Raw genomic sequence first — 20,724 nt, 5'->3', positions numbered from 1 at the left:
GTCACTAAAATAAAGATTTCTCACCCCTTAGCTGCACAAGCAATACTTTTATTCTGGCCTGGATCCTTTTCCAGACTTCTTTGTGGGCCCGAGAACCAAATAAGGTAATACACTGAGGCAGGCATGGAAGTTCAGGCGCCACCGAGGGGGGAAGAGGGTGGAGCTGAAATCAGAAAAGGAGGCTCAGGAACTGAGCTGACTCAGGGGGCCAGGCACAGCAAGGAAGGACCACTGTTCACGTGACACTTTGTTCCTTAGGGTTCCCGTAGGAACGTGGGGAGCTGAAAAAAACACACACACCCAGAGACGTCAAAGGCATTCTTTCCAAATGGCTAAAATTTCTGAGCATTACTGCTTTCCACTCAAGTTATCACCAGGCTTCAGAGCCAGACTTGAGGTTTGAATCCCATCTCCATCCCTTACAAGCTGTGTGACCTCGGGCAACTTACTTAATCTCTCTGTATCCCAGTTTCCACTTACTTTAAATGCTACTATAGGGCTTCCCTGGTGGCACAGTGGTTAAGCATCCGCCTGCCAATGCAGGGGACACAGGTCCGATCCCTGGTCTGGGAAGATCCCACATGCCACAGAACAACTAAGCCCGTGCGCCACAACTACTGAGCCTGTGCTGTAGAGCCTGCGAGCCACAACTACTGAGCCCGTGTGCCACAACTACTGAAGCCTGCATGCCTAGAGCCCGTGCTCCGCAACAGGAGAAGCCACTGCAGTGATAAAGTCCACCTGCCGCAAGGAAGAGTAGCCCCCGTTCGCTGCAACAGAGAAAGCCCGCGCGCAGCAATGAGGACCCAACGCAGGCAAAAATAAATAAATAAATAAATAAAATAAATTTATAATAAATAAATAAATAAATGGTACAATAGGGAAATTCCCTGGCGGTCCAGTGGTTAAGACTCACGCTTCCACTGCAGGGGGTGCGGGTTTGATCCCTGGTCAGGGCACAACCCTCATGCCACATGGTGCGGCCAAAAAAAAAAAATCTAAATGCTACAATTACATTTTATAAATCCGGTAAATTCCAGAGAAAACCACAGGGTGAAAATTATTGTGTGTGCTGTCGGGGGAGCTGCTGCTGCATTGGAGAAAGGTATTCGATGGGGGAGCAGGCGGTGCCAGGGAAATAGAATTACACGCTCTCAGCTAACTCACAAACTTCAGTTGTCATGTGACATATCCCCAGACTAGGAGAAATTAGATAATCAACTGATGAGTATTGGAAAGTAATTATGGACCAATTTAAAATGAAAGTTTTAAACCCAAGTTATTTTGGCTCTTCAGTAAAAAGAACTTTCATTAATTTTTATTAAATGTAATTATAAAAAATTAGACCATACAGAGAAATAAATAGCCAAAAAAAGAGAAATCTTCATCTTACCACCTAGAGGTAAATGCTATTATTCTGGTATATAAGCTTTCCTACTATTTCTCTGAGTCTATATGTGTGTGTGTGTGTGTGTGTGTGTATAGGGCATATGCACACACATGTAATACTTATATATTTGAAAAATAAATCATACCTGCATTGTTCTGTAACCTGCGTGGGTTTCTGTGGGGGTTATTTGGTGGTGGTTGTGCGGGGAGAGTGTTAAGAATAGTTGTGAATCCTCTTAAAGTCCACTAAGTGGCCATCAGCCTTCCCAGTTTCCTTACACACATAATTCCTCTTTGCTGATTCAGTGTTTCCCAACCTTTTTGATTCTGTAACACACTTTAAGAGGACTAAACTTTCCCAGGACACAGCATGGTGAATGAGAGGAAGCATAACCTGAATAGAGCCATAAACTATAACCTGAAATGAACAGGTTATAGTTCATAAATGAACAGATTATAACCTCATTTGCTGGCCCTGCCCCTTAAAGTTTAAAACAAAAGCAAACAATGAAAGCTCATGAAGCAAGCTACAGAATTTTATCTGGAGAATAAAGCTTTATCTGGGTATATTTGTAATTTAAATTCTGAAATATGTGGCAAGCAATCAGCAGCAATCTAGACATCCTAGGGAATGTACATCAACTATACTTCAATAAAAATAAAAATAATAAAAATAAAATAAAATAAGGGACTTCCCTGGTGGCACAGTGGTTAAGACTCCACGCTCCCAATGCAGGGGGCCCGGGTTCGATCCCTGGTCAGGGAACTAGATCCATGTGCATGCCGCAACTAAGAGTTTGCATGCCACAACTAAGAGTTTGCATGCCGCAACTAAGAGTTCACATGCCGCACCTAAGGAGCCAGTGAGCTGCAACTAAGGAGCCCCCATGCTGCAACTAAGACCCAATGCAGGGCTCCCCTGGTGGCGCAGTGGTTGAGAATCTGCCTGCTAATGCAGGGGACACGGGTTCGAGCCCTGGTCTGGGAAGATCCCACATGCCGCGGAGCAACTGGGCCCGTGAGCCACAACTACTGAGCCTGCGCGTGTGGAGCCTGTGCTCTGCAACAAGAGAGGCCGCGACAGTGAGAGGCCCGCGCACCGCGATGAAGAGTGGCCCCCGCTTGCCGCAACTAGAGAAAGCCCTCGTACAGAAACGAAGACCCAACACAGCCAAAAATAAATAAATAAAAATAAATTAAAAAAAAAATACTTAAAAAAAAGAAAAAGACCCAATGCAACCAAATAATAAATAAAGAAATAAATATTTTTTAAAAAATGAAAAACAAAATAAAATAAAGTAAAAGACATGCTAGGGAAGGCTGAAAAGAGACCAGGAGCAGGGGGTGCAATTCTGGGGTTCCCTACCTTCCAACCTCCCTTTGCTCTAAGATCAAGGCTGGAAAGATTGCAGCAGAGCCTCTGGGCAAGTGTGGGGAGGGCTGGGAATGAGAGCTTCACACTCATTTTTGATGAACATTTATCATCTTTTATGTGTCAGGCTGGCTTCAGGCTTGTCACAGGAAGGGATCTTGTGGCTGAGAAGAGGTTTAGGAAGAAGCTGGGAGCCAGCCTGTCTCTTCCAAGTTACTGAATGTAAATGTTCCGTAAATGTTCTGTAAAATGCTACACTATTTTGATATCATCAACAGCATAATTATTCTTTTTCTTTCTTGTCTTGCTCTCCTCTTGTGGATTCTCTCCTTTTATTTTCCTTTTTTTCTGACTTTTTTAAAAAGTTTTTTTGATGTGGACCACTTTTTTAAAAATATATTTATTTATTTATTATTTATTTTTGGCTGCATTGGGTCTTTGTTGCTGCGTGCAGGCTTTCTCTAGTTGAGGCAAGCGGGGGCTACTCTTCGTTGCGGTGCGCGGGCTTCTCATTGCAGTGGTTTCTTTTGTTGTGGAGCATGGGCTCTAGGCGTGTGGGCTTCAGTAGTTGCAGCACACGGACTCAGTAGTTGGGGCTCGCGTGCTCTAGAGCGCAGGCTCAGTAGTTGTGGAGCACAGGGCTCCGCGGCATGTGGAATCCTCCCGGACCAGGGCTCGAACCCATGTCTCCTGCATTGGCAGGCAGACTCTCAACCACTGCGCCACCAGGGGAGCCCCACCTGCACTTTTGAACACAGAGCTACAAATGTAGGAGTTCCCACAATCCCCGTAGGTTTGATATTCACCAGAATGACTCACAGAACTCAAGAAACCACTATATTTGCTGTTCCATTTTTATCATAAACGATGCAGATCAGGAACAGCCAAATAGACAAATGCACTGGGCAAGGTCTGGGAGGGTCCCCGACACAGTGCTTCTGTGCCTTCTCATTGTAGAATCAGGGTGCATCACCCCTCCAGCGTATCAATGTTTTCACCAACCAGGAAGCTCCACTGAGCTTCAGTCCAGGGTGTTTAATGGGAGTGTCATTGCATAGGCTAGATTGATTAAATCAATGGCTCCATGATTGAACTCAATCTCCATCTCCCCTCCTCTCTCCAGAGATTGGGCTGGCTCAAAGCCCCAACCCTCTAATCATGTGGTTGCTCAGGAAATTCCAAGGGTTTTAGAAGCTCAGTGCCAGGAACCTGGGACAAAGACCAGACAAATTCTTTTTCACACAACAGTTGCCTTTTCACTTTCTTAAAGAGCACTTTGTTAATGCTCTTTATTGCACCAACATTTTTAATTTTGATAAAGTTCAACTTTATTTTTTCTTTTGTTGCTTGTGCTTTTGGTGTCATATCTAGGAATCCATTGTCAAATCCAAGGTCATGAAGATTTGCCCCTATGATTCACTGTAAGAGTTTTATGGTTTTAGATCTAATACTTTGGTGATTGATGCATTTGCAGTTAATTTTTGTATATGGTATGAGGTAGGGGTACAACTTCACTTTTTTTTTCATGTGGATATCAGTTGTCACAACACCATTTGTTTTGAAGAGACTATTCTTTCCCCATTGAAAAGTCTTGGCCTGTGGCCCTGTCAAAAATCAATTGACTATAGATATATGAGTTTATTTCTGGACTCTCAATTCTATTCCAATCGTCTATATGTCTATCCTTATGCTAGTACCACAATGTATTGATTACTATAACTTTGTAGTAAGTTTTGAAATTGGGAAGTGTGAGTCCTCCAAATTTTTTCTTATTTCTCAATATTAACTTTGGCTTTTCCAATTCTGCAAAAAGTCTCTTGGAATTTTGGTAGGGATTGCACTGAATCTGTAGATTGCTTTGTGTACTATTGCATATCTTAACGATATTAAGTCTTCTAATCCATGAATAGGGGATATCTTTCTTGTTACAATTTTAAGTCTGCTATGATACACCTTTGAAATATTTCAGAGAATTAAATGTACTAAATGTACAAATGTTGTTGATACATTTAAAAGAATGAAATCAGTCAAGTGTGTAAATAAAGTTAATTGTTTAGGGAAATTCTGCTTAACTTCTGATTCTATTAAAGATTTATCTAAGGACAGTGGGAATTATTGATCTTATTTAAAAAATTAGATTCTTAGAAAATAAAATAACAATGATTGGAAGTTTACCTTAACTTTACAGAAAGAACTGGATTTCAGAATTTGAAACTTCGATAAATTTAATATTAATCAAAACACTAGAATCAATCATGATTCCTTTCCAGACACAAGAACACTACTCAGAAAATAAAAAGTCCAGGGAGGGAATTCCCTGGTGGTCCAGTGATTAGGACTCCGTGCTTCCAGTGCAGGGTGCACTGGTTCGATCCCTGGTTGGGGAACTAAGATCCCGCAAACTGCTCAGCACAGCTAAAAAAAAAAAAAAAAGAAAAAGAAAAGAAAAGAAATCACGCATAAGTACACCTCTTACTCATAAGTATACCTCCTAAAGATTCCTAACCACCATTAGATATTCCCCCAATATCCCACCTCTTAGAAATGATGAACGTTAACTTTTGAAGGAGGGGGGGAAAATCTCCTGAGTGCACATACTTCTAACATACCATTATAGCAGCTCTCTGAGCCTTCCAGAGAGAACTATAAGTACTCAATTAATGTTTATTGACTGAATGAAAGTGATTGATTCAGCTTTGCTTCACTGAAAGCACTTAGTAGGCACTTTGTAAATACTTGTTGATATACGAATAAATACATGTATAACATGGACATTTTACATATTAATGAAATTTCAAAATTATTCCTCACTTTGTGCTTCAACCACACTGGCGTATTTTTTTTTTAATTCCTCTAACTTACTACAGGAACTTTACATATTCTGTACCCTCTTCCAGGAACATTCTCTCACTGCTCTCACAAACTTTGCCAGATATCTCCGGCTTCTGCTAAATCATCACTTCCTCCAGGAAGCCTTCTTTGGTTTACCTAATCAGGCCAATCTTTCCTATGATATGTTCTTAAGACACCATTTCCCTTTTCAGACCATTTTCTACATAAGTAATTTCACAACCACTTGTGAGATTCTTTTTTCTAATTCCCCTCTATGTTGGAACTTAGCCCCATGATGGTAGCCTGAGACTTTGTTTTGGCTTACTACTTTTTCCTCCAAATCCATCTCAGTGTTTGGACAATAGAAGGTACCTAACAAATACTTCTTGACTGAATGAATGATTGTTAAATATGTGATATGATCTAAAAAACTGTTTCAGGGAATAATATAAAAATACATAAAAGGTGGTACCTCAAAGGATCAAGGCAATTAGGTTTAAAAAAAAAACTTTAAGGGCTTCCCTGGTGGCACAGTGGTTAAGAATCCACTTGCCAATGCAGGGGACACAGGTTCCAGCCCTGGTCTGGGAAGATTCCACATGCTGCAGAGCAACTAAGCCTGTAAGCCACAACTACTGAGCCTGTGCTCTATAGCCCGCAAGCCACAACTGCTGAAGCCTATGCGCCTAGAGCCTGTGCTCCACAACAAGAGAAGCCACTGCAATGAGAAGCCCGCGCACTGCAACGAAGAGTAGCCCCTGCTCGCCGCAACTAGAGAAAGCCCGCGTGCAGCAACGAAGACCCAAAGCAGCCAAAAATAAAATAAATTTAAAAAAATAAATTAATTAATTAAAAACAAAAACAAAAACTTTAAACTATGTGATTTGCAGAAACACTATTTTCACATAGTTGTCCCGGATATAGAATTAAAACGAGTTTTTAAATGATTATTTGTTGGAATTGTGTGAGGTTATTTTCCATTTGTCCCTGTAGATCAACACTGTCCAACAGATATGTGAGCCAGACATGTAATTTTAAGTGCTCTAGTAGCCACAGTCAAAAAGTATAAAGAAACAGGGAATTCCCTGGCAGTCCAGTGGTTAGGACTCTGTGCTATCACTGCCAAGGGCCTGGGTTCAATCCCTGGTTGGGGAAATAAAATCCCACAAGCCAAGCAGTGCAGCCAAAAAAAAAAAAAGGTATAAAGAAACAGATGAATTTAACTGTAATAATAGAGTTTATTTAACCCAGTACATAAAAAATAATCATTTCAACATGTAATCAATATAAAAATTAGTAAGATATTTACATTCTTTTTTAATACCAAGTGTTTGAAATCCAGCATGTATTTTACATTTACAATGCATCTCAATTTGGACTCAAATAACCACATGAGCCTAGTGGTGGTTGTATTGGACAATACAACCCTAGATCAATTCCCAGTCTTTGCCTTCCTCTGTGCCCTGGGAGGCTGACTTGGGCTTGCATCACCCAGCTCTCTTGCCCTCGGTTTTCCAGATAGCTTTGGGCAATAGAAGGCACCATCAAAAGATGGGACTATAGGAAGAGAAAGTAGTCCAGTTATTTCATCTCTGGTCACCCCCAACCCCTGCCCGAACTGGGCTGCCACAGTTCCTCTACCTAAGGCCATTATGGCCTCTCTTCATTGCTACAGCATTTCTCTGGTTCTGGTAACCCTGCTCCCTTCCATGACCCACTCGGCCTAAGAGCTGCCTCTGGGAGTTCCTCCTCTGTGGGTTTCCTTAACCCTGCCCATAATTCTGTAAATAATTACCTCTTCAGTTAACCCTTTGTTGAGTACATCACCTGCTTCCTACGAGGACATTGACTGAAGTAGTTAAGAAACTATAGGTCTACACTTTTATTAGCTTTTCCTTCATGGATACTGGAAGTCAATCACAATACTGAATGTTTTAATTCTTATACATAGATGTCAATGCCTGGTCATCAGTAATTCTTTTTTCTTAAAAAAAAAAGCACTCAGGACTTCCCTGGCGGTCCAGTGGTTAAGACACCACGCTTCCAATGCAGGGGGCCCGGGTTTAATCCCCGATCGGGGAACTAAGATCCCACATGCTACATGCTGCGCAGTGTGTCCAACAAAAAAAAGAAAAAAGAAAAAAATACAAATCTGGGAATTCCTTGGCAGTCCAGTGGTTAGGACTTTGCACTTTCACTGCTGAGGTCAGGGGTTCCATCCCTGATCAGGTGAACTATGATCCCACAAGCTGCACAGCAAGGCCAAAAATTTAAAAATTAAAAAATTTTAAAAACTTAAAAAAATTTAAAAAGCACTTAACCTACTGTATAGCACAGGGAACTATACTCAATATTTTGGGGGTTTTTTTTAGTTTTTTAAAAATAAATTTATTTATTTATTTATTTATTTTCAGTTGCATTGGGTCTTCCTTGCTGCGCGGGCTGTCTCTAGTTGTGGCGAGCAGGGGCTACTCTTCACTGCGGTGCGTGGGCTTCTCATTGCGGTGGCTTCTCTTGTTGCAGAGCACGGGCTCTCGGCGTGTGGGCTTCAGTAGTTGAGGCATGTGGGCTCAGTAGTTGTGGCACATGGGCTTAGTTGCTCTGCGGCATGTGGGATCTTTCCGGACCAGGGCTGGAACCTGTGTCTCCTGCATGGGCAGGCGGATTCTTAACCACTGCGCCACCAGGGAAGTCCTAGATTTTTTTTTTTTTGGCCACACGGCACACCATGTGGGATCTTAGTTTCCCAGCCAGGGATGGAACCCACACCCCCTGCAGTGGAAGGGAGGAGTTTTGTTTTTTTTTTTTAATTTATTTAATTTATTTATTTTTTGGCTGCATTGGGTCTTCGTTGCTGTGCATGGGCTTTCTCTAGTTGCAGTGAGGGGGGGCTACTCTTCATTGCCATGCGTGGTCTTCTCATTGCTGTGGCTTCTCTTGTTGCAGAGCATGGGCTCTAGGCACGTGGGCTTCAGTAGTTGCGGCACGCAGGCTCAGTAGTTGTGGCTCACGGGCTCTAGAGCGCAGGCTCAGTAGTTGTGGTGCACGGGCTTAGTTGCTCCGCGGTATGTGGCATCTTCCTGGATCAAGGATCGAACCCATGTCCCCTGCATTGGCAGGCGGATTCTCAACCACTGCACCACCAGGGAAGCCCCAGAAGGGAGGAGTCTTAACCACTGGATTGCCAGGGAGGTCCCAGAATTTTTTAAATTTTTATTTTATTTTTTGGCTGCGCCACACAGCTTGCAGGAGATCCCTGACCAGGGATTGAACCCAGGCCATGGCTGTGAAAGCGCTGAGTCCTAACCACTGGACCACCAGGGAATTCCTTATACTCAATAGTTTTTAATAAACTATAAAGGAAAAGAATCTGGGGGGGCTTCCCTGGTGGTCCAGTAGTTAAGTATCCACTTTCCAATGAAGGGAACTTGGGTTTGAGCCCTGGTCAGGGAAATAAGATCCCACATGCTGCAGGGCAACTAAGCCCGCGTGACACAGCTACTGAGCTCACGTGCCTCAACTAGAGAGCCCACGTGCAGCAAACTACAGAGCCCACGCTCTCTGGAGCCCCTGCACCACAATTATAGAGCCCACTCGCCCTGGAGCCCGCGTGCCACAACTAGAGAGAGAAAACCTGCAAGCCACAACAAAAGAGAAGCCCGCGTGCCACAACTAAGACCAACGCAGACAAGGGAAAAAAAAGAATCTGGAAAAGAATATATGTATACCTACATACATATATATATATATAAAAAACCAAATCACTGTACTATACACCTGAAAGTAACACCACATTGTAAATCAACTATACTTCAATTTTTTTTTTAATTAAGAAGAAGCACTTAGGGGCTTCCCTGGTGGCGCAGTGGTTAAGAATCCGCCTGCCATTGCAGGGGACACGGGTTCGATCCCTGGTCTGGGAAGATCCCACATGCCGCGGAGCAACTAAGCCCGTGCACCACAACTACTGAGCCTGCACTCTAGAGCCCACGAGCCACAACTACTGAGCCCATGCGCCACAACTACTGAAGCCCACGCACCTAGAGCCCGTGCTCCGTAACAAAAGAAGCCACTGCAATGAGAAGCCCACGCACCACAATGAACAGTAGCCCCTGCTCACCACAACTAGGAAAGCCCGCGCACAGCAACGAAGACCCAACGCAGCCAAAAATAACTAAACAAAATAAATAAATTTTTTAAAAAAAAGAAAAAAAGAAAAAGCACTTAAGTTGGTAACAGGTGAATTTTAGAAATGGACAATAACTTAGAGCCATGGTTCTTGACTTGAGGTAGTGAGATGTCAGAGTAATTTCTGTATTTGGAATCCTTCTGTTCGCAAGTGACAGGAAAAAAAACCAACTCAAAGTGGCTTAGGCAAATCAGGGGAAGAGGTAGGGAACATGTATGTTCAAACAACTGGGAATCTCACAAGTGGAATTGGGTTCAGGGCTTCTTAAACAAGAGTTTTAGAGCTCCTTATTCCCCATCTCTCAGCTCTCCCTCTCTTTAGGTTGGGTCCACTGCAGGCTGCTTCCTCCCTACTAGAAGGAGGATGGCTGGCAGGTTCAGGACCCCACTAGTCAGAGGAAAGGAACACACCTCTCTCTGGCTGGCCTAGCAGCAGCGCTGGCAAGATAGCTAATAGTTCATGGAATTAAGACTGTACATCAATAATTTCTGCGGCTCTTATAAATTTATATGGGTATTTTTGGCAGTGTACAACTTGCAGAGTCTTAAATTGGAAGGGTTTCTGTAAAAAAGATAATAGATTATGGCTATAATGCAGCTAATACAGAACCTGATGATAAAAAGTTAGCCCCAGGAAGTTATCCTTAGAGTTCAAATTTGCAATCACTTTAACCAGAAGCCCTAGCACAATTTTATGGTTTGTAAAAAATATGGAAAATGAAAATTGTTAAAATCTTACATTCTACACTTAGATTGTGGCTATTAAAAATTCTAAAATTACTGTAATTTCTAAAGTTACAAGTACCATTAGCTGAAGGTCTGATTGGATTAGTCATCCATTCCTGAACTAATGGGGGTGGGGCAGGCCACTAAGAACCAGGATGATTTAATTAACTAGGGGTGCTCATGTCTCTACCCCTAAAAAAGTGGGGTGTAGGACCCAACCACACCTAAATCAATAACGTGGTCTACTGTGAGGATGGTAGTTCCTCAGAGAAAATCAAGAGATGTTTGTTTACTACCACATATGATCCCCATTCTTTGTCCAAGAAATTCTGCTATGTCCCGTTGAAGCTTCCTATGGTTCTAGGGTCTAGACAAGAGTGCTTGGTTGGTGGTCGAATAAATTTAAAGGAACATTAAAATATTCCATAATTTAAATGGATAATTCACTTGGCTGCAGTTACTAGAAGACAGAAAGTGTGTGTGGATGGCCAGAGGAGGTTCAAAACGTATTTGAGAATACAGTTGGAAGGATTAAGAGTGCTCCATTGAGGACTGCCCTGGTGGCGCAGTGGTTAAGAAACTGCCTGCCAATGCAGGGTTCGATCCCTGGTCTGAGAAGATCTCACATGCCGCAGAGCAACTAAGCCCGTGCACCACGACTACTGAGCCTGCACCCTAGAGCCCAAGAGCCACAACTACTGAGCCCGCGTGCCACAACTACTGAGCCCACACGCTGCAACTACTGAAGCCCACGTGCCTAGAGCCCGTGCTCTGCAACAAGAGAAGCCACCACAATGAGAAGCCCGCGCACCGCAACAAAGAGTAGCCCCTGCTCACTGCAACTAGAGAAAGCCTGCGCGCAGCAACAAGGACGCAACACAGCCAAAAATAAAATATAATAAGTTAACAAAAAAAGAGTGCTCCATTGAAAGATGCATGCTAGACTAGCATCATATGCACAAACAACAACAAAAACAGGAAAAATGGTGGGAAAGAATGGGATACTTTGGGATACTAAAGAATGAAATGTGAAAAGAACACTTAGCATTTTTTTGAGCAAATATTGTGCCAGCTGATTTACATACATCATTTCTTTTAATTAATTAAATAATTAAACAAATATGTTTTGATCACCTGCTGTGTCAGGCTTGTTTCCAGGCCCTGGGGATGCAGGTGTGACTGCAATAGACCAAAGTTGAAGTTCCTGTGAGGGTAGACAGCACATAACAACCTTGCATAGATGTAATTATCCCATTTTACAGAGAAGAAAGTAATCTTGAGAGAGGGTAAGGGACTCTTCTCCAGACACTTTAGCAGTAAGTAGCAGCAGTACTGTGGTCCAAATCTAGGACTGTCTGACTTCAAAAAGGCTTCGCTTTGATAGAAGGAAATAAAAAGAGGAGAAAAACTTACAGAGCAGGAGGGGAGCAAGTCAAAGCAAATATAAGTGAGCCAGAAGAGAAAAACAATTACAGAAGGAAAGAAAAATAAGAAGAGAAACAGAAAGGTTTTGCTAGAATCCCTCACCTGGGAAACACCCCAGGTAAGGCCAGCTCAGGGCCTGGCTCAACATACTGCAGTTCCCATTCTCCCTCTTTCCTTGGGAGTATGAAATCCCCATTTTACAGGTGTGAAAACTAAGGCTCAGAAGCATTAAATCTTTGTATTTTTCCCCCACTATGGATAAACCTTTTACAGGCACAATAAGAGAATATCTGGGAGAAACAAAACAAGTAAATAATTGGTATATCTTTCAGCTAATGGTGGAAAAATACAAGTTATCGTTTCTCTTGAGAGCAGATTTAAATAAGTTTTAGCAATAAGTCAGACTCCACTGAAAGAAGGTAGGGAACACCAGGCACACTTCCTAGCTGAACTCACTGTTCCGGCGAAGGAGATTTTGGTGATTTTTCTGACACCATCGCGGTATTTCTCTCCCAATAGTTAATCTTGTGGCTCGGTTTTTTTTAGGTGAAGTGGGAAACAGAGGAAGGTGTGAGTCCATGGACCCATGGACCCCACCCCTGCCCCCGGTGCGGGGGCAGGGGTGGGGCTGAATTTAAATTCAATCTTCTTCAGGAACTTCCTTGTACTTTTATTTGCTACAGGTGACAGTTTCCGCATGGCCTGACCGGTCTCATTTGCGTTTGCGTTTCTATTAAACATTTCAAGAGTCCAGGATGATGCGCCATCGTCTCCGCCAAATCCTGCAGTTTGGGTGAGGGGTGGGAAACCAACCAGAGTTCGGCGGACTTCCCAGGTTTGGGCTTTTCCCTAAGTGTGGGTCCCCGGTGGGCACAATATGGTGACAGCTCGCTCACAAACAGCTCCTTGACCTTGGGAGCAATTCCGAAGCACGTTTGTGAACGTGACGGTCTTAGTTCCAGCCTCACCGCTCACGAGGATGAAGTAATCAGTGAAGTCATCTAATACTTTAAACTTATTAGGAGCAAAACGCGCTATCAGTGTTTGGGAGTGACGGCGGAGGTGTTATTAAACCCCAGCCTATTTGGATGTGAGGGACAGGGGACTGAGAATAACTCAAAGGTCAGCAACTGGGGAATTACACCCGAGGGAGCTCCGGGCCTGAGACAACCTGAGCCCGACGCAGCCTGCCTTCACAGACAAGGCGGTACAACCAGAGCGCGCTCCCAGCAACCGCTGTTCTCGCTGAGTTTGTAGCCATTACGTCACAGCCTCCTCTGCCCCTCATTGGGCGAGCCCGTCCAGTCATGTGACTCCAACATGGCGTATAAATAAGGGCGAGGAGACGGTGGTGGTCCGCCATTTCGTGGACGACGGGTGTGGGAGAGCATCTGTGGGTGCCAGACGCGAGGGGACCGGGAAGACCCAGCCGAGGGTGTGTGGATTTGAGTCTACGCGTTTCTAACCCGAGATCTCGGTAAGTGACTAGCGACTAAAGGAATGAGGTGGGAAATGGGCCTTAACGGGACCGAAGTGGGGCTAGGCCCAATGGCGGCGCCAGATTGAGACAAAGAGACGCTGCCGCCATTTTGTGACGTTCAGCACGGGGCGGTGGCGGGGGCTCCCGGCCCCTCAGAGGATATATCCAGGTCTCAAAGTGGAGGTGTTTTTAACTCTTCACTGGGGGCGTGAACCGGAAAGTGAGATTGCCCGAGAGTTGAGGCGAAGGAGGACTCGGTAGTCCGTCGTACTCCGGGCCGCGGCGTTTCAATTTATGGCGCCTTTTTTTTTTAGGCCCCGCGTTTTCTTAGGTAGCTTCTCATTTTTTTTTCTCAAGTCAGTAATCAAGATTGGGCCTTTCGATCCATCCCTAGTAAATGATTTCTGTACTCATCCTCATTTTTATGTTCTTTCAACTTTTTATAGTCTGAACCCAATCACTTTTTTTTTTTAAACCGCTCTTCCTTGAGCTGTTTTGTTCTTGTAGCTCTTTACATTAATACGTAGGCCTGTAACTGGTCACGGTAAAGTTTTTGGAAAAAGGAAAAGAACCCATTCCTCGGCAATGGTTTGGTCTCAGAACTCTCCTGGTTGCAGGGTGGGGTCACACAAATAGGATGTGTCTGGACTGGTTTTTTTAATTGGATAAGCCCAGAGAGAGAAAAAGTGGTAAAAGCTCTTGAGCTGAGTTCTTGGACAGGCTGTTTTTTTATGCAATTGATACTGGCCTACAAATTGATTAGATTCATTGCTGAGACGACTTCTTAAGTATTTAAGATTTATCAAATGTAAGCCTCCTAAGTGCCGTAAATTCTTGTATAACAAATAACTTTTTTCCCCTGAGGTGAAATTAACATAAGATTCATTTTAAAGTGCACAATTCAGAGGTATTTAGTATATTCACAATGTTATGCAGCTATCACCTCTCTAGTTCTAACGCGTTTTATACCCGCTAAGGTGACCCGTACACATAAGCAGCCACTTCCCTTTTGCCCTGTCCCCTTTTCCTCCCCCAGCCCCTGGTAGCTACTGATCTGTTTCTGGATTTACTCATTTTGGATATTACACATGCATGGAATCGTAATATGTGCACTTGTGTGTCTGGTATCTGTAACTTAGCATGCTTTCAAGTTTCATCCACGTTTGTAGCATTTATGGGTACTTCATTCCTGAATAATACTCCATTGTATGGATAATACATTTTGCTTATCCATTTAACCTGTTGCTGGACATTTAGGTTAACACTTTTTGGGTGCTGAGAATAGACTGAGGTACATCTTTTAATAACAAGTTTGTCTTGCTGCTTGAGGAATGAAGCTGGTTAACTTTTGGCCTGTGAAGGCACATTAGTATCACTTTTCTAGTGGTTGTCTTCAGCGAGTTGTATTTGCTTTTGAGTAGGCTGTCCTACTTTTCTAGGGTTTTTTTTTTTTTTTTAAGATTAATTTGAAATAGGTAAAGTCCTTAACTCAGTTTCCACTTTGTGGTAAATGCTCCTCCAGTGTGTTGCTTCCCCTCACTTTTCAAGGAGGCTTCTTTTTTTTTTTTCTTAGGCAATTTGTGCTGGCTTCTATGCAGTTATCAGTAACTGTTTCAAGGGTAGTGCTTTTAGGGTTTGGGGTTTTAGTTAGTATTTTTGAATTCTTTCTTAAGGATCTGTTTTTCACTGTGTGGATTATGATATTTTGGGGGTTTTTTTGTTTTTTTACAGAAATGCATCGTGATTCCTGTCCGTTGGACTGTAAAGTTTATGTAGGTAATCTTGGAAACAATGGTAACAAGACTGAATTGGAACGAGCTTTTGGCTATTATGGACCACTCCGAAGTGTGTGGGTTGCTAGAAACCCTCCTGGCTTCGCTTTTGTTGAATTTGAAGATCCCCGAGATGCAGCTGATGCTGTCCGAGAGCTAGATGGGAGGTAATTTATTGATTAATTTATACTAATGATAAATAATGTTGATTGTGTTTTAATATTTAAAATCTCTAGGATACGTGGCTTTTAGATGGCTTCTTGGCTATCTGAAATTGATGTTACTGGAGATTTACATAAACCTTTTTTGGCAATCAAAGGAGTGAACAGTCTTAGTGTAGATACCTAGGAAAAGTTTCTTTTTATTCAGTTGGCCATGGAAGAAAATAATTTTAACGGTCAGTTCTTGGTGGGTGGATAGCTGCATATGGTTGAAACATTTTAATCTAAATGCACCACAAAGCATCAACTGTGTTGTCACCTTTGAATTGTTTCTAAAATAATTGTGGAATCAGACATTTCTCTTATGGCCTCAAACTGATTGTAGGTGGATGATGGTTACGTGGGTTTATTGTACTGTTATCTTTTACATGTTGGAAATAATTTTGTTTAGGAACTGTGGCTCATAGAGCTATTTTCCTTTGCATTTACAGTGTTCTGTTAGCTGGCTGATAAGCAACATCTGAGTCTTAACAGTGAACAGGTGTTGCCCTTCTCCTTCCTGGCATTTGAAAACCATTGGATTTCATGAAAACAAGGAAAATAATCCTTAAGAGCCAAAAATTAAAGGGTCTGAGAGTTGGCTGTAAAGCTGTATAAAAGGTCATTTATCTAAGCAGGTTACAGAAACATTTTTCCAGGGCCCCACCTCTTGCCAGTCACTGTCCACATATGGTGGATTATCTAAACGTAATGGTTGTGGACCAATGAAGAGGTGGGAAATAACTCTTCCCCCCCCCCCCTCCTGTTCTCAGTTGCAGTTTCTTACGTGTCAAGTATTGTGTGTGATGATTGAGGGGAGAGGGAGATGTAAAATGGCCAGAATGCTTCTGTCTTACTTACTGCTATTTACCTGGCGGGGGGTTGGGGAGGAGGGGAGACCAACAGATACACAGAGTATAGTAAGATTGGTAAACAGTTGCTGCAGCCTCAAAGGAAGAAGTCAAAACAGGATGTACAGATGAAGTAGTTCTGGGAGGATGAATCCAGGGGTTTTCACACTTAAATTGCACCTGTTATCATTGAGTCCAATGATCAGACTAACGGCAATAAAATGTAAGGAAGTTAGTTTCCTTTACTAAAAAAATAAGGGAACTAAAATTTGCGTTGGTATTAAGGATTCTGCAGACATTAAGATGTATTTTTTGCAAAGAAGCTAGTTATAGGAGTGGGTTTTTTTTTTCCCTTGCTTTAATATCCTAGAAAGTCAGTTGGGCTGCTTTAAATTTAACGTTTCTTCCCCTCCTAGAACACTATGTGGCTGCCGAGTAAGAGTGGAACTGTCGAATGGTGAAAAGAGAAGTCGAAATCGTGGCCCACCTCCTTCTTGGGGTCGTCGCCCTCGAGATGATTATCGGAGGAGGAGTCCTCCACCTCGCCGCAGGTACTTAGAGAGAGCGTGTTTAGAGGTATTGGTGTAATGGAGTAGCTAATAGGAGCAGGTATTTCTCTTAAAGTTTGTTGGTGGGTTTTAAATTTTGAAGAATCAGGTTTTTATGAAACATTTGCTGGGTGTAGCTTGGGATATGTGAGTTGTGCTGAGTGTTGGCTTGTCTTTAGGTCATTGTTCACGTTGGTAGTCAGTAACTTCTATCTTGGATCTATCTTCTAGTTCATCTTCTAGTTGCATCTTTCCAAGTCTTCCCTTATACTTCAATTTAGGCCTTTTTCCATTTCTTGACTCCATAATGACAAACATTACATTCAACTCTAGCTCTTCACAAAAATGTGTTTTCTGTTAGCACGATTGTAATATTTATCAAGCAGGCAGCTGTTTTAATGTTACAACTGGTAAAGTAGAAATCATTCTGAAACTAACTTAAGTCACTGACCAATAAAGGGGGCTAAAGTAATCCCAGTCATCTGTTCTTCAAACCCAAATAGGAGAGAATGCAGTTTTTTTTATAATTGAAAATGGCATCATTCTTGGACCAGGCAGTATTGTCTGGATGCTAACTCCACATCTCCTCAAACCTCCAAAATAGTTTCTGTAGGACTGAATTTACCTCTTACAGGTGAGTGAAGTCCTAGGAGATAGGAGTTCAAAATCTTGCCCCTTTTGCTGTTTTGAAAAACAAAACAACACACTGTTGCCCATCATAATAAAGAGTATTTGTTAGCTAATAGATGGTTGTACTGATGGCTTGTTTTTCATTTTTTTTTTGTGCTTTTTGGTCCATCTATTAATAAAAATGAACCCCGTTACAGAGTCACCATCATGTCTCTTCTCACCACCCTCTGAGTCTGCATTAGCCAGTCAACTAGCCCTTTCAGCGTCATGTGACCAGCGCGCCCCATTCAGCTTGGCTGGTGTCGTTTCACATGACCCAGGCATGGCCAGTCGTCAGGTTGCACCGCCCTTTGGTTCCCGAGCATGCTGTTTTCTCTCAGCCTTCTCTCCAACCTTAACCAAATCGGCAGCAGCCACCTCGACCGCCCACACATTCCTGGCCAATCAGCTCAGCTGTTTATTTACCAAATGTCTTCACAACAACTACAGCAGCAGCCTTCGGCTAACAAAAAAGCAGGAAAAATCCACAACACCCCCTTCGCCAACCAACTAAATCCAACGCAACATCTGGCAAAACCTTTTCAGCAAATTCTTCCTGGCCGTCAGTCCGGCAGCCTCACCTCACCATTTCTAGCTTGTTGAAACCCAAAAACTAGTAAGTTTTTCCTGCTTATACAGTTTACTGCTGGTTAAAATAAGGAGTAAGCGGCTTAAAGTAATTCTTTTTTTCTGGATCAAAGGCTGGCTGTGCATAATTGAATGGTAACGTACATATATATATTGCTTGAATAAAACTTTTAAGGGTGATAGGGAACTCATAATGTAACTAGACCTTCAAGTGAAACTTATTTGCATGTGTGAGATGCCAAACTAAAAATTTTAATAACTCTAACAGATTTAGCTTTCCTTTCTAGCAAAAATTTGTTGAATCCTATCACCTTTAAATGGTTTTACTAACAGTTTTCAAAATTTTTAAATTATGGGGGTGAAGTGGGCCAAGCTAAGGTAATTTTGATAAGCCTAAACACACTCTTAAATGTGATGATCACAAATGCAGTTCTAATGTAGCACTTAATGGCATCAATATTTACACCTAGCGCGTTTTCACAAAATTACACTATCCACCTGGTACCTAAGTCTTGTCATGGACTTGCAGGTTTGCATGGGTTCCAAATACTGGTTTATGGTACTGTTTTTGGAACTACTTGTGGGACTACATTTTGGTGTGGTGTTTGGGTAGTGAAGTTAGTTTGACATGAAGTTTTGCATTGGACAGATCTGCTGTGAAGCATTCTTTGTTAAAGTGAATCCATGGTTGGAATAGCTGCTTTTCACTTGAGCTTTTGGTTCCTTAATCCTTCTGTGCCTTTTTTTTCTTTTCTTTTTTTAAAAAAAAATTTTTTTTTATTTTTTGGACGATGGGTGCCAGTTCTTCGGCACATTCACTGGGCCCAACAGTGAGATTGAAAAGTTGGGAAATGCCTCACGCCATAAATGCTAATTGACAATTGGCCTAATTTTCCTGTTTTCTGCTTTTAGATCTCCAAGACGGAGAAGCTTCTCCCGCAGCCGGAGCAGGTGAATAACCTTGTTGGGGGGCCACATTCTCAGAAGTGGGAGTGTTTGTGCTATTCCTAAGCTGTTTCCCAAATGACTTGGTTAATGGTGATAGACCTTGACTTCAGTAATGAATCAACTGGCATAGCTTTTAGCTTTCAGAAACTTCTCTTAGAAGTATTTGTTGTGTATAATCCTGAATGGCCCTGTTTTTCTTTTCCCTCTGACTTCAGGTCCCTTTCTAGAGATAGGAGAAGAGAGAGATCACTGTCCCGGGAGAGAAATCACAAGCCGTCCCGATCTTTCTCTAGGTCTCGTAGGTAAGATCTTTATGACCTGAGCCATTTAAGACCTTGCATACATAACGTATTAAAAGCAGAAATAGGTCTTCTTTTAAGCCACTTGGATAAAAATTCTACAACTTTTTCCCATAAAAATCTTTTGATGAAGTTTTGTCAGTGTAACCGAGTTACAGGTGTAACTTCTGTTTTTCTGTTTATCAGCCGATCTAGGTCAAATGAAAGGAAATAGAAGACCAGTTTGCAAGAGGAGTGGTGTACAGGAAATAACTTCATTTGACAGGAGTATGTACAGAAAATTCAAGTTTTGTTTGAGACTTCATAAGCTTGGTGCATTTTTAAAATGTTTTAGCTGTTCACATTTGTTTGTCTCTTGGAACAGTGACACATAAAGGTGTAATTCTCTATGGTTTGAAATGGATCATATGAGGCATGTAATATCAAGAATTGTTACTTTACAATGTTCCCTTAAGCAAAATTGAATTTGCTTTGAATTTTTAGTCTTGCATAGACTGATAATAAACCTCTTAACCCCTGCCCAGCTAAAGTGTGATGTTTAATATTACGGAAACAAAACTGGCAAAAATTGAAAAGACTCTGTAGCTGGGATATGGTATGCAGCTGTAGTTAAGCAGTCTTTAAAAGCTGCTGTGAACACAAGCCAGCAGGTAAAAATTAAAGCTGCACCCTTAAACTAGATTAGAGGTTTAAAAATTCCACTAGTCTTTACACTGGACAAGAGGTTGTCCAGTGGGTTTAGAATCTAAGAAGTTTCAAGAAAGTTAGTTTACCTTTGCTTTAGGTCGTAAGTTCCTTCTGTGATTGCTGTATATGGATACATAGCTCTTCGTAATATTATTTGGAAATTGAGACTATTCAAGATACCCATGTCCTGCCAGTTTAAGGGTACATTGTAGAGCTGAACTTTGAGTTACTGTGCAAGATTTTTTTTTTCATGCTGTCATTTGTAATATGTTTTGTGAGAATCCTTGGGATTAAAGTTTTGGTTACAAATTGTTGTTTAACCTGAAAGCCTGTTTTTCCTTGCAAAACTAAAATCTGAGCTTGGTACCAGTCAAGTCCAGGTATAACATTCCTGTTGGAAGCCATACTTACATTTTCTTGTAAAGTGCTTTTGAAAATAAAATATTAACATAATTGTGTAATAGTTGAACCCACTATTACCATAGTTCTTGTCCCATAGAAGGCAGTTGGTTACACAAATCTTACTCTAAGAAACACAATTTGAGGCTTTTGAAGTGAAGGGAATTTTTGGTTGTCCACCTAAGTGATGATAACATTTTTAGGAGCAGAAGCCAGTTCAAAGTCCATGATATTCAGTGACCAACATTTTAAAGTATAGCCACCCTGATACATTATAATCTAAAGTTGCTGGTTTAAAAAAAAAAAATTTTAGCATGAAAACGTTCCACAAAGCTTTTAAAACTTGCTTCC

General features: G+C 42.0%; 1 protein-coding gene across 1 annotated transcript; it reads left to right on the top strand.

Annotated features, from left to right (window-relative positions):
* Positions 1–13,274: 13,274 nt before the first annotated feature.
* Positions 13,275–20,294, top strand: SRSF3 (serine and arginine rich splicing factor 3). Its single transcript, XM_061196299.1, has 6 exons — positions 13,275–13,409; positions 15,144–15,351; positions 16,652–16,786; positions 18,953–18,991; positions 19,204–19,290; positions 19,474–20,294. The coding sequence occupies exons 2-6, from the start codon at positions 15,146–15,148 to the stop codon at positions 19,499–19,501; spliced, it is 495 nt and encodes a 164-aa protein (XP_061052282.1). The 5' UTR covers positions 13,275–13,409; positions 15,144–15,145; the 3' UTR covers positions 19,502–20,294.
* The last annotated feature ends 430 nt before the right edge of the window (positions 20,295–20,724 follow it).

Source organism: Eubalaena glacialis, chromosome 7 (genome assembly GCF_028564815.1).
Source record: "Eubalaena glacialis isolate mEubGla1 chromosome 7, mEubGla1.1.hap2.+ XY, whole genome shotgun sequence".
NCBI lineage: Eukaryota > Metazoa > Chordata > Mammalia > Artiodactyla > Balaenidae > Eubalaena > Eubalaena glacialis.
Note: the sequence above shows the minus strand (reverse complement) of the source record. Positions and strands in the feature narration are given on the sequence as shown.

Coding starts and splice junctions, on each gene's coding strand:
- SRSF3 (XM_061196299.1), top strand. CDS start 15,146: ATGCATCGTGATTCCTGTCCGTTGGACTGTAAAGTTTATGTAGGTAAT. Junction 15,352..16,651: donor GTCCGAGAGCTAGATGGGAG/GTAATTTATTGA, acceptor TTCCCCTCCTAG/AACACTATGTGGCTGCCGAG. Junction 16,787..18,952: donor AGTCCTCCACCTCGCCGCAG/GTACTTAGAGAG, acceptor TTCTGCTTTTAG/ATCTCCAAGACGGAGAAGCT.